Genomic DNA, 13715 nt, shown 5'->3' with positions numbered 1-13715 from the left:
AACTCACAATTCCTACAATTTTGTACTACAAATGGGATTGAGCATAACTTCTCAGCACCTAGAACACCACAACAAAATGGTGTTGTTGAGAGGAAAAATAGAACACTGGAAGATATTGCAAGAACAATGTTAATCTCAAGCAAACTTCCAAAATTCTATTGGGCTGAAGCAGTGAACACAGGATGCTATCTAATAAATAGATGTATGATCAGATCAGTGTTAAACAAAACACCATATGAGCTGCTAAAAGGAAGAAAACCTAATCTAGCACATCTTAGGGCCTTTGGGTGTGTATGCTTTATACACAACAATGACAAAGACAATTTGGGAAAATTTGATGCCAAGAGTGATGAAGGAATTTTTCTAGGCTACTCATCACAAAGCAAGGCCTACAAGGTACTGAATAAAAGAACAAACCGTGTAGAATAAAGTGTCCATGTTGTCTTTAATGAACATACTAGTGAAGTTGAAGGAAATTCAGAAGATGAACAAAATGAGGGAACCTGCTCCAAGCCATCACAACCAAAAACATGGGAAAAAGAACCCATACTCTCTGATAAAACATCTGAAATAGGAGATAAGTCTACTAATGAAACTGGTTCATCTGCACCTCAAGAACCAGTAAGTATTCCAACTGACAGTTGGAAACATCAAAGCTCTCACCCTTTGCAAAACATTCTTACTCCTCTTAACTCAGGTATATCTACAAGATCCAAATTACGTAGTATGTGTGCATTCTCTGCCTATGTGTCCCTGATTGAGCCCAAAAATATAAAGGAAGCACTCCTAGACTCTGATTGGATTAGTGCTATGCAAGAAGAACTCAACCAGTTTGAAAGAAGCAGAGTGTGGAACCTGGTTCCAAAACCTCAAAACAGGACGGTAATAGGAACTAGGTGGGTGTTTAGAAACAAGCTCGATGAGCAAGGACAAATAGTCCGCAACAAAGCTAGACTAGTTGTACAGGGATACAACCAAGAAGAAGGAATAGACTATGATGAAACCTTTGCACCAGTAGCAAGAATTGAGGCAATTAGGATATTGGTCGCATATGCTGCTCACATGGAGTTCACACTCTACCAAATGGATGTCAAGAGTGCCTTCTTAAATGGTTACCTGCAAGAAGAGGTGTATGTAAAACAACCCCCAGGTTTTGAGAATGCCATGTATCCTGATCATGTATATAAACTGGACAAAGCACTCTATGGACTAAAACAAGCACCTAGAGCATGGTATGATCGGTTGTCTACTTTCCTTCTCACACATGGATATACAAGAGGAAAAATTGATAATACACTGTTTCTTCAAAAACAAGGTAAAGATTTGTTCATAGTCCAAGTATATGTAGATGATATCATATTTGGAGGAACAAATGACTCACTAGGAGTAGAATTTGCTCAACTAATGAATAGTGAGTTTGAGATGAGTATGACGGGAGAGTTGAATTTCTTTTTAGGACTCCAAATTAAGCAAACTCCAGTTGGAACTTCAATTCATCAACAAAAGTACATCAAGGAATTACTGAAGAAGTATGATATGAATGGAGCTAAGTCAAATGACACACCCTTTGGGACAACAACAAAGCTTGATAAAGATGAACCAGGTTCATCAGTCAATGACACTAGATATAGAGATATGATTGGATCACTCATATACCTCACTACCAGCAGACCTGATATAGTGTTTAGCGTTGGTCTATGTGCAAGGTTTCAGTCTTGTCCCAAGGAGTCACATCTAAAAGCTGTCAAAAGAATCTTGAGATATTTGAAAGGCACAATGAACCTGGTTCTCTGGTATCCAACTGGTGACTCTTTTGATCTAAAGGGATTTGCTGACGCAGATTATGCAGGACATATGGTTGATAGAAAAAGTACCTCTGGGATGGCACACTTCTTAGGACCATGTTTAATATCTTGGGCAACTAGAAAACAAAATTCAGTGGCTCTATCTACTGCAGAAGCTGAGTATGTTGCAGCTGCTTCATGTTGTGCCCAACTTCTTTGGATAAAACAACAGCTTAAAGACTTCGGTATAGAAACAGGTTGTATTCCAATTCTATGTGATAACACAAGTGCTATGAACAAGGCCAAAAACCCAGTTCAACACAAATGCACCAAACACATAGATGTTAGACATCACTTTCTTCGTGATAATGTTGAAAAAGGAACATGGTAATGGAGTTTTGCAAAACTGAGAATCAAGTCGCTGACATTTTCACCAAGGCACTAGGAAGAGAGTCATTTCAGANCGCTGATATTTTCACCAAGGCACTAGGAAGAGAGTCATTTAAGAAAAATAGACTTGAGTTAGGGCTCATCTTTTTAGATTGAACTCTGCCCAACCAAGTTCTAAGGAGATATAAACCAGGTTCAGTCAAGTTGGTTCTACATTTTATTTACAGTTAACAGTTTTTTTTTAAAAAAAAAATAAAAATTATTGATTAAAAAAAAAGAAAGAAGAATTAAAAAAAATAAAATTAAAGATTAAAAAAAAATTAATAAATAAAAAAAAATAAAATTGGGGGAAATCAATTCCATCTTCTCTCTCCCATGTCACTTCTCTGAAAAGCAGGTGCAACCGCCACAGCACACGTCTCCTCGATGTCAATCCCCCATAATTACTCAAACCCCTCGAATACAACATCAGAACCGTTCCCAATAAAGCACTCTCTCTAAACAAGCAACCAACTTTCTCTCATCTTCATTCTTCAGAAAACCAAGAAACCAAAATCCCTTCCATTACCATGGCTAATCCACTCGTTGCTTACTCTGATGACGAAAGCTCGTCTGATAGTGCATATTCGCAGGGGGAAGAAAACCCAGTTGTTGACGTTGTGCCCAATCTTGGGGAAGAAAGCCAACTCCCAACCATACCATCTACATCTTCATCCAAATCAGATCTGCCTCCATCTCCACCACCAACCGCTACATCTCCACCATCACCAGTTAAAGAAGCATCTCCACCTGTAGTTGCAGAATCTCCACCACCATCCATCATAGAATCCCCACCATCACTAGTCCAAGAAACCCCACTATCACCAGTCCAAGAAATCCCACTATCACCAGTCCAAGAAACCCCATTATCACCAAACCCAGAAACCCCATTATCACCAAACCCAGAAACTCCCACAACCACTGTCCCAAATAATCCCCCTTCTTCCCCATCTCACAAAACCATCCCTCAAAATCCACCACCATCCCCAATCACGGATGATATTCTTTTGATTACCCTTCACCCCAAAAAACCAAGGCGGCCAAGAAAGCACATTGCAGTTAAACAGGTTCGTCCACACAGGCCAGTCACAAGGAGTGCAAATGTGGTCAAATCAACTGATGATGCAACTTCTGGTGTGAAGCGTCGGCGATTGGGTAAGTCTCCCGTTCATTCATCCGTTTCTCCAATGAATCTTAACTCTGAAACTGATGATGCATCTGAGGGCAAACATTCTGCAGCCCCTCAATCAAAATCAAAATCTTCAAAAAGAAATGCAGATAATTTTTCAAAGTAGGAAAGAAAAAGTACTTCCAAACCAAAACTGTGCTTAGGGGTAGAACTTTTCACCCTGATATACTTTCAATGGATATAGTGAAACAGGTTTGTGAACTTCTAAGGTTTCAGGGGTGGGAGGAGTTATTCCTTGAACCTAGTTTGATTTATGAACAGGAAGTGGTCGATTTCTATACGAACTTGGTATTCCTAGAAGGAGATGTGGTGTCGTCTAGTGTAAAGGGGGTTGATATTGTGTTTGATGCAACCAAACTTGGGGAAATCTTGCATATAATTCTAGTCTGCCAGCCAAATTCTCTCAAGGTAGAGTAAATTCTAGGGCTCAAACTGTTTTAAAGGGAATTATAAGATCTTTGCATAAGCTTCTTTTCGAGATAGTTCATAAGGTGATACTGCGTAGAGGTCACCAACGTCACATTGCCTCCATAAGAGACATGGGACTTATGAATGCACTTGAGTGCAAAGAACGCATTGATTGGCCCACACTGATTATCAAACATCTTGCTAGAATTGTGGATCCTAAGCTAGGTTCTCATCAGTTAGCTTTTGGAAACCTGTTGACTAGAGTGTTTGATGCATTTGAAGTACCATTGGGAGAAGGCAGAATTTTGACTCGTGCAGATATGTTCACTCAAACCATCCTTGCTGATTGTGGCATTCCCATGGAGTCGGAGCAGGTTGCAACTACGTCTCCACGTACATCTGGTCCTGTTGCTCAGTTACTCAGGGAACTTAAAGTAGCTGAAGAAAAGAACGCCACTCTTGAGTCAGAAAACCATAAGTTACGTGCTGAGCTTGACTCTTCAAATGCTGAAATACACAGGTTGAAGGATCAGTTGGTGCAGCAACAACTTGCTAACAATGCAAGAGTTGACAGAGTTCTGGATATGCTGGCTTCTGCTTCAACTAAGCCTGGTCAACCTCCACATTGAAAAAGCATGTTGTTTGAACCTGATTCTCTTAGTGTTTTTCACTTTGTATTGTTGCTCTTTGTTTTGTTGCCAGAACATTTTATTTTGCTCAACTGGCTGGGCTTATTTTGTTGTTATGGATGATGATTGGGTTGTTTAGCCGCCTGTTGGATTCTTTTGATTTGTCAAAAGGGGGAAGAGTATTTGCGCATGCATCACACAGAAAGATTTGTTTGTCTTCATCAAAAAGGGGGAATATGATAGAATATGATAGAATTGATAATTCATGTTTTGATGATAGACAAGAAGCGCAAAGAACAGTAGCAAATGTACGCAGCAAAAGAAGCCAAGCTAGAGTCCAAGATCGAGTAAAATGGAGTTATTTGTCAAAGCCAAAAATAATATATTAAAGGTACAAGTTGATACAAATAAGGAAAACCTTAGATATATTATTAAGGAAGGAAGTTGTATATAATAAGGATTGTACTTTAAAAAGGAATCCTTGTTTAACAATAACTTCCTTACCTTATCTGATAAGGATTGTACAAGGCAAAAAAAACTCTATAAGAAGAGCACGATGCAGAGGAAGAATTTTACGACTTCACGCAGAGAGAAAAGGGAGAATTATTCATCAAACTGAAGTCTTCAAAATTAATAGGATTGCTACGTTTAAAACGTTCTTGAGTGAGAAGGTTTTTAACGTGTAGAACTGTTTGTCTTGTTTTGTTTTTGATTGCAATTTACAATTTATTGTACAAAGGGTGGGTTTGGCTCTTTGTAGGGTTGAGTGTTAGTAAGAGTTGTAACAAAAGGTGGGTTTGGCCTTTTGGAGAGATCGATTGAGTCAATCGAGTGAGGTAGTAGAGATAAGGCTTTTTGATTATTGAGTTGTAATCACAAAATCTTATAATTGAATTAATAAAACGAGGTTTTTCCTTCCTTGAGTGAGGAAGGTTTTTAAGTCAATAAGTGTTTGTGTCTTTACTTAAAAAGCAACTTACAAGAACCTGGTTCTTGTTCTGGGGTAAGGTTTCTTCAGTTTGGTTTTAGAAATTTACAAAATAATTGAAGTTATTTTGATTTTAATTTTGTCTAATAATCGATCTAAATCGAACCATGAACGCCCCTAATAGTAGTTAGTCCAAAATTATTTGTTCCGTCAATTGTATTATTATAATAAATAAATTTATCATAATACAATGAAATAATTAATTCTATAAAATATCCTTATTCCTAAAGTAACTTCATTTATCTCTTCCGCGTACCAAACGAACCCCTGATATCCTTATGATATTTGTTGCTTTCATTAGTATTATAGTTAAATGGTTTGTTATACTTTCGGTTAGATGACTAATTTTTTGTGTTATAGACTTAATTTTTGTGTTATTATATTAAAGTTATTAATATTTTTAAGAAAAATGCACAAGTACCCCCTCAACTTATGCCCGAAATCTCAGAGACACACTTATACTATACTAAGGTCCTATTACCTCCCTTTATAGGTAATTTTTTTCCCCTTTTCGGCCTACGTGACACTAGCTTGAAAAAAAAGTCAACCAACGTTGGGCCCACAAGATAGTGCCACGTAGGCCAAAAAGGGGTAGAAATAAGTTCAAGAGGGGTAATAGAACCTTAGTATAGTATAAGTGTGTCTCTGATATTTCGGGCGTAGGTTGAAGGGATATTTGTGCATTATCCCATATTTTTACAAACAAAAAGAATTGGTCAATTTATTGAACTATTATTGAACTCACTATATTACTTTTTTATAAAATAATAAAGGTCATTTATTTTTGGGCAACTTTCACATATAGCAAACAAAAAATTCATATTTGTATGCTATAGCAAAGTTTGCATAATTGCGCTCTTTAGCAAACATATAACTGTATAATTTGTTGTACATATACAACTGTATAATTCGCTGGCCTAAATTGTATAATTCACTGGCTTCTCTATACATACAATTGTATGATTCGCTGGCCTATTTCGCTGCAATTGTATAATTCGCTGGCCTATTTCACTGCAATTGTATAATGCGCTGGCCTATTTCGCTGCAATATGTGTATAAAATTTGCTCTGCATACAATTGAATTGAAGTAAAATGTTTGTATATTGTATAATTATAAGTGTAAATGAAGAAGATATATGTTTTTATCTCGCTTTATACAAAAACAGAAACACAATTTATACACTTATGTTGTATAAAGCGAGAGAAAATTGTATTTCACTGCAATTGTATAATTCGCTGGCCTTTTTCGCTACAATATTTGTATAAAATTTGCATTTGTATACAATTGAATCGAAGTAAAATGTTTGTAAATTGTATAATTAAGTGTATAACACGAAGACATATGTTTTTGCATAGGTATATACAATTTTCTCTCGCTTTATACAAAACAGAAACACAATTTATACACTTCTGTTGTATAAAGCGAGAGAAGCGAGCAGAGGGAGAGTGGTGAGCGAGAATAGGAGAGTGGCGAGCGAGAGTTTTGGGAGAGAGGCGACTGGCAAACTTTCGCAAACGTTTGCTATGGGGCACAATTAAATCAAACAGTAGTTACTCCATTTATTTTATGTTATTAGTTTGCTATTATATACAATTACTCCTTTATTTTTTTGGTAAAACTTACTCATATACACCAAGCCAATACATGCATATCATGTGGTGAAACTTATTGTTCATTTTACTTCATTAAATCACATGATAATGAAAATTGCATTGACTTGAGATAAGCACTCGATGCGGATAAGTTTTTTTTCTTATTTTTTTCTAAGCAGAGGAATAAGTCGTAAGAGGAAACAAAGGAGATATACAACTAAAGCTGAATGACTTTTTTGTTTAAAAAAATGTTTAGTGAATATTATTCGATTTGTTTTTATTTGTTCATTATTTTTTAATAAAATTTAATTATTATATGTTATTTTAAAATGTCAAAAAAAAAATTATATTCTGCCTTTAGCATTGATTATTTATTCTCAAATTAGTTTTAAAATCTAATTCTAAACATCAATTAATATGCGCATTATGTAAAATCTTCAAATAAATATTGCTTCTTTAAGGACATGTGAAAATGAAATGTAACGACCTGGTTTCGTCGTTATGGAAAAGTCAATGAAGAAAGAATTGGGGCAGAAACTTTTTCGTAGTAACTTGGAATTACCCAACCTACTCCAGATTTGGAAGAAATTGGAGTCATTAAGGTGTAGAAAAAATATAGTGATGAATAAGAGATATAAAATGAATTTTATTACATGAGTGGTTAGATAAGATGATAAGGAACCTGTAGCACTTTACGGTATCGAATTTAGACGAGTAGAATTCTCAGAATTGATCTTTTCGTGAATGAGTACATTCTGTCCATGCTGAGGCCGTTGTAGCAGGACTTAGGCCGCTAGTGTGGCGCCGCTGCAGTGGGATGGGTCCACGGGAGTGCGACAGACGCATTTTAAAGTCGCTTATAAACCCTAAGACGACCCTATTTGGTATTTTTTTTTTTTTTTACTTTTAGCACTAAGCAGGCGATCCCAGACAAGTTCTTAACAGGTTTTCACTATTTTTTAGGCTAAAAGTAAGATTTTGACTCCCCGAATCCGTTTTTCGATCCGTAGAACCTATTTTCTTTGATTATTATCAATGGAGAAGGGTTTTTATCTAAGAATTATTGTGAAAAATCCTAATTTGGGTATTATGATCTTGGGTTTGGTCTAGGGTTATTGGGTTTGTTATAATCCAAATAATTACACCTTTGATTGTTGATCCTTGTGTATATTAATTTTTTTAGACATAGAACAAGCGGAAAGAATCCGGAAAAGGAAGACTCAAGTACCTTAGGGGATTCAAACTTGAATTCGAGGTAGGTTATGCATGTAATTTCATGTTGGTGTGATATATGTTTGTTATTGCTGAATTATAATGCATGTACGTATGATAATGTTGCATTATTGATCACACACTATTTAAATGTGTATTAACGAATAATTGTAAGCCATCAATCACCTCTTGTTGTATGATCTTGATGATGTGATTGTGTATGTGATTGGGATCGGATTGCTATATTCTGGCATACTAACTGTGATCAGTTGCCACTTTCCGACATAAACTTGGATTGAATTGCCACGTTCCGACATGCTAATTGGGATCAATTGCCACGTTTCGGCATAAAAATTGGATCGAATTGTCGCGTTCCGCCATGCTAACAGTTTGAATTTGTGTTCCGTGAGATAAACAACTACAGGTGATAATTGTACTCATTGTGCACGGACTATGTCTTATGGCTTCTTAAAGACTTTTACTTAGTGTGAATGATGCAATGTGACGTCATTCATGCATTGCACAAGTGGACTTTAGGAGTAGTTGTACTTTGGTTCTCTTATGCTATGAAGATTGTGTAAATCAATGTTGTTGATACCCGGTATGTTACGTGATTATATTATTGAAATTACTTATATATGTTTCACTTACTGGGATAGCCGTGTAATCCTACCAGTACACGGTAATTGTATACTGATTTTGCACTTACTCTTATTTTTGTTGAGTATAGAGTATCTTCAGGCAGCTATTGACAAACCTCGCTTAGGAGGTCGGTGATCGTTTCGAATTCAAGGTGAGTTAGTTCTTTTGGGCTGTCTTGAGTTCTCCTCGTTTAAGTCCACTCTCTCCGGACTCAAACTATTATTTAAGATGTTGTTTAGTTTTGGGGTTGTACTCCTTGTTCATAGTCTTGTTGTCGTTAGAGTTTTGGTAAATTGACTTTCAGGTTCTAGGCATATTTTTATGCATTATTTTACTTATTTAACTTACTTTTGTAACTTAAATACCTTAGTTTTAGTTTTAGATTATTTACTTAGTTGGATGGTCATAGTGATTAGGGTTAAAATGGGTGCCAATCATGACGAGTTGAATTGTGAAATGAAAGTAACTAGTTTATTTTTGCAATTGACTAGTAAAAATTAAATGACTTTTTAAAATTAAAGTGATATCCATAAAACTAACACTAATTGTTTCACTGAGGAAACATTTTAATTTAAACACACAAATAAACGCGCTTTTATGGAATAACTCATAAAAACTACGTCTCTTTTATATTCTTAAATTATTCGCATCTGCTTTCCTTCTTTTTTTTATACAATTGTTTTTTTTTAATCTTAGCCTTTTTAAATTTAGCCTTTTGAATTTGGGTAGGTTGTAGGTAGCATTTATAACAAACTTTTTTACTTTTTACCTACTAATTTAGCTTTAGGCAAAAATCTATTTACGTCCATTCATTTTTACTAATTTAATTTAAATTTTGCAGGCATTTAAATAATAATTTATTATAATATTCATATTGCTAATATTTAAATATTAGCTTTTAAAAAGTAATTAATGAAATAAGGAATTTGTATCAAGGATAAAATTAAATATAGAAAAATAATTATGCTTTCTTGATATATTTGAGTAAAAAATAAATTATAAATATGAAAATATTATTTTTGAAATAATAAACATATACTCGTTTAATGGAAAAAAACAACTTTAAATAGTTGTAATGCTGACTGAGACCCCCTCTACTTAGTTTTTGTCCCATTTTTCTCAATAGGGTGTTAAAGTAGGAGCGGAGCTAGCTATGATCGAGGAGGTTTATTTGAATTCCCTTTGATAAAAATTTACAATTATTTATATATGATTAAAAAAAATTTTAAATATCATGTCTGTAACATATGTTAAACTAACCTATTTGTATATTTATTTTTATATCTCAAACCTGCTTTACAAAAATCTTAATTCTACCCCTAAGAGCACAGTTTACTTTATCCTAAGCGTTGAAATCCTCCTATCCTTAATTAGTAATTCTGAATTTAATAATCCAACTCATATATAAATATTGAACCAAAAACTAAATAAAATAAAAGAAATGACGTTGAAATAGCTGTAAAATTTAACTAAGCCTTAAATTACAAGTCGTAATTCAACTAGGCCTAAATTATATAACTTGCCAGAAGCCATAATTGAACACTATTTTAGGGCCAGGAGTCAAATGAAGTCAAAAGTACATAATTTATATTCCTTTCGATTTATACTAAATGATATTTTAGGGATGTACATTCGGTTTTTCGATTTGAATTTTTGATTTTTGATTTTAAAGAAGTGTAATCCAATACGAACCAAACACACACACACACATCAAGAATCCAAAATAAATTCAGATTAGAATTTGATTTGATTTGAATTTTTAATTTAATCCAAATATTGCACATCCCTAATGATGTTTATAGCTTAAGCATATAATTTAAGAAACTATCCAGCCTTTGGAAAATAAAAACAGGCTCCATTAATTGTATCAATTTAAATATAATTTCTTAATTATGTAAATTTCACTTACTTAAATAAGAATAAAATTGGAAATATTTTTTTGTCAACACCTATTTATTTTGGACTAAATGTAAAAGCTAAAAACATATAACATGGACTAGAGGAAGTAGAATAGAATGGGTCATTATAAAACGTTGAAAACAAATAAAGCCATATGGATTATCACCTAGTTATTAGCTCATTTCAGTAATTTTTGAACAGGTCAATAACTCGTCGTCCTGCGTATATATTACCTTAGTCCATTTTTGACGTGTTCAAATTCAATTCCACTCATTCATTTGATTAGTGGCGACCCATCTTTATTAAACTTTGTCACAAAATTACATTGTGGTACATATTAAATTTTGATTTAATATATGCAGTCATTAACACCTTTTGACATAAGTTCAATATGTGGTTTGATGGTTAAAGTGTTGTGAAAATCCCTTAAAGTTATGGGTTCTAGTCATATTATCCTTATAGCGGCGTAGTCAAAAATTTTACGATGAGTGTCCAAAAATTTAATAGCTAATAAAAATAATTGAATGAAAAGGTGCACTAAAATTTTGTAAATCAAATTATGTAGCATTAATGATTAATTATTTTAATTAAAAAATATATTAAAAAATTTAAAATCAAACTACATAATATTTAGCTTTAATGTTCATGTTTATTTGTGACCAAAAAAAAGAGGAAGAGAAAATTCAATTTAGAATAACATCACTTTTATTTAACTTTTTATTGAAAAGAAAAAATAAATAAAAAGTCAAATAACATATTTAAGGAATTTGAACCTGCTCACATCAGATTGCAAAGGACTTAGCTTAAGCTAAACGACTAAATTCACTGAGTTAAAGAAACTTTATTGTTTTTTAAGAATGTCTAAAATGTGTTATTTAATCATTTAAAGTGTCATTTTATTATAAATATAGTATATTTTCCAAAATCGGACACCCTTGACAAAAGATAGCTATGCCCCTATATCCTCAAAATTATATTTTTTACTACAATTATTGACACCCCTTAATAACGATCCTGGGTCCGGTACTGCATTTGACAATCTTTAAGTAAAAGTTATTTTGACAGCTATACTTCCATGGTTAGTTTGCATCAATCTCACAAGAAATCTAGTTATTCAATGAACTACTTAACACCTTTGGTGTTTGGTGACCTAACATCTCTTCATTAGGGTTTTCTCCTCATGGCTTAATTAAGTTTGTGAAGATTGAGTTTCCTCTTTTCTAACCAAAATGCAGAAACTTGTAGTCTTCACTAATGTTTTTGCATTGGATAAAAGAGGCAAATAAGACCAACTTATTAAACCATAAAAAAAATTATTTTTTTACAAATTTATAAAAAGAAAAGTCTTCACATTTATGTTGTTTTTCCATATTTTATTTGCATAGGATCAATATTGTCAACAGGAAATCCCGGAGGCTAGATTTGTTATTTATCCCAATATTTTGATAACCTCTTAAATTTAGTGATCTATAAATTTTATTTAAATATTTAAATTAAGATATTTAAATCGAGCACCTAATAAACATGTGATAAAGTGTTTTATTTAGATATGTTCATCTTATATTTTTAAACGTTCATTATATAGATAAGTTGATCATATAAAATATGTTTCTTCGATCATTTAATTGTATACATCAACATCAATTGAAATATGCTTGGGTTTAACCGCTTATTGAAGTTAATGCATATAATTAAAAAAAAGTAACAAATTTTAAGTGGTAAACAACTCTATATAATAGATGCTTGAAAACATGTGAAAAAAGATAATCAAAATCTTGACTTTAGAAGTGTTTAGTAAGATATTGCTCAATCGAAACAGATTGTAGTTCACGATTATCTAAATAAAATTTATTAATAAATTTAAAGAGTTATCGATGTATTTAATAACCTCTTTTTTGTATTACGAAAATGTTTTTAAGGAATCTAACTTTTTAGATTTGGTGCACAATAATTTAATCAACAACTTGCCAAACAAAATTCTCTTATTAATTCTCAAGTTGACTATTTCTCTCACCGCAATAGTTGTTTATTAGTTGAGAGTTTATATCAAAAGAAAACGAAATTCTTTTGTATGTCACATCTAACTATATTAGCTAATATTATTTGTTCTTTAGTCTTATATTTTTTCTTCAAATTTTCTATATTTTCTTTCCTTTCATATATGCAATGAAGTCATAGTGCTAAAACAATTGCCAACATTTTTGGTGAAAAGGAAGTTAAAAGTTCAATATATTACAAGTACTTGGTACACCTAATTTAGTTGCTTGGGAGAATATAAATATATGCTTTCTTTCTTTTATGAAGCAAAATATAACCTTTAAATATTCTCTAATAAATATAATATTACGTGGGAGTGTTAAATGAGAGGATCGGACTAGAAATAAGTTAAGTTATTTGGGCTAAAATTGATTAAAAGTGAATCACATTTCAATTTGCTAGATTTTTGCTATGTTTTAAGCACTTCATCGAATTATAAATATTTCTTTACAAGATTATATAACATATTAAATGCACTTCATAGAATTATAAATATTTCTTTACAAGATTATATAACATATTAAATTTTTTAAAAATGACTTTTTGATAATTTCTATGGATAGACTCAATTCTAGATCTACAGAACGAATCTGATCAAAATGAATTGAGTTAATAAATAATTCATCTAAACTATATTTAATTTGTCAACCCCCCCCCCCCTCTTCCAAATGGTACGTGTATACATAATAATTCAAATACTAATGGGCTTATGAAATTATTGAAGATATATTAAGTGAGGAAAGTGCTTTAAGGGGAGATAAAATGTATAATTGAACGGCAAGAACGGCGTCTAAGAACTAAAAAGTAGGCTAATTGAATGTTAACATAGAATTGTTATGGGCTTTCAATTACTTGGACTTGGACACCATGTTCTACAACTTTACAAAGCTATTATAATGGCTCCC

At 32.9% G+C, this 13715-nt stretch overlaps 2 protein-coding genes across 2 annotated transcripts; both read left to right on the top strand.

Moving 5' to 3' along the window:
* The first annotated feature begins 2743 nt into the window (after window positions 1-2743).
* LOC107029945 (proline-rich receptor-like protein kinase PERK2) lies at window positions 2744-3508 on the top strand. The gene has a single exon (XM_015231377.1). It carries the CDS (start codon window positions 2744-2746, stop codon window positions 3506-3508), a length of 765 nt encoding a protein of 254 aa, XP_015086863.1.
* Window positions 3509-3912: 404 nt separating this feature from the next.
* Window positions 3913-4439, top strand: LOC114073963. The gene is made up of 2 exons (XM_027911733.1): window positions 3913-4258; window positions 4331-4439. Exons 1-2 carry the CDS (start codon window positions 3942-3944, stop codon window positions 4437-4439), a joined length of 426 nt encoding a protein of 141 aa, XP_027767534.1. The 5' UTR covers window positions 3913-3941.
* Window positions 4440-13715: the final 9276 nt, after the last annotated feature.

This window comes from Solanum pennellii, chromosome 9, assembly GCF_001406875.1.
Source record: "Solanum pennellii chromosome 9, SPENNV200".
NCBI lineage: Eukaryota > Viridiplantae > Streptophyta > Magnoliopsida > Solanales > Solanaceae > Solanum > Solanum pennellii.
This window is presented reverse-complemented; position numbering and strand designations above follow the sequence as displayed.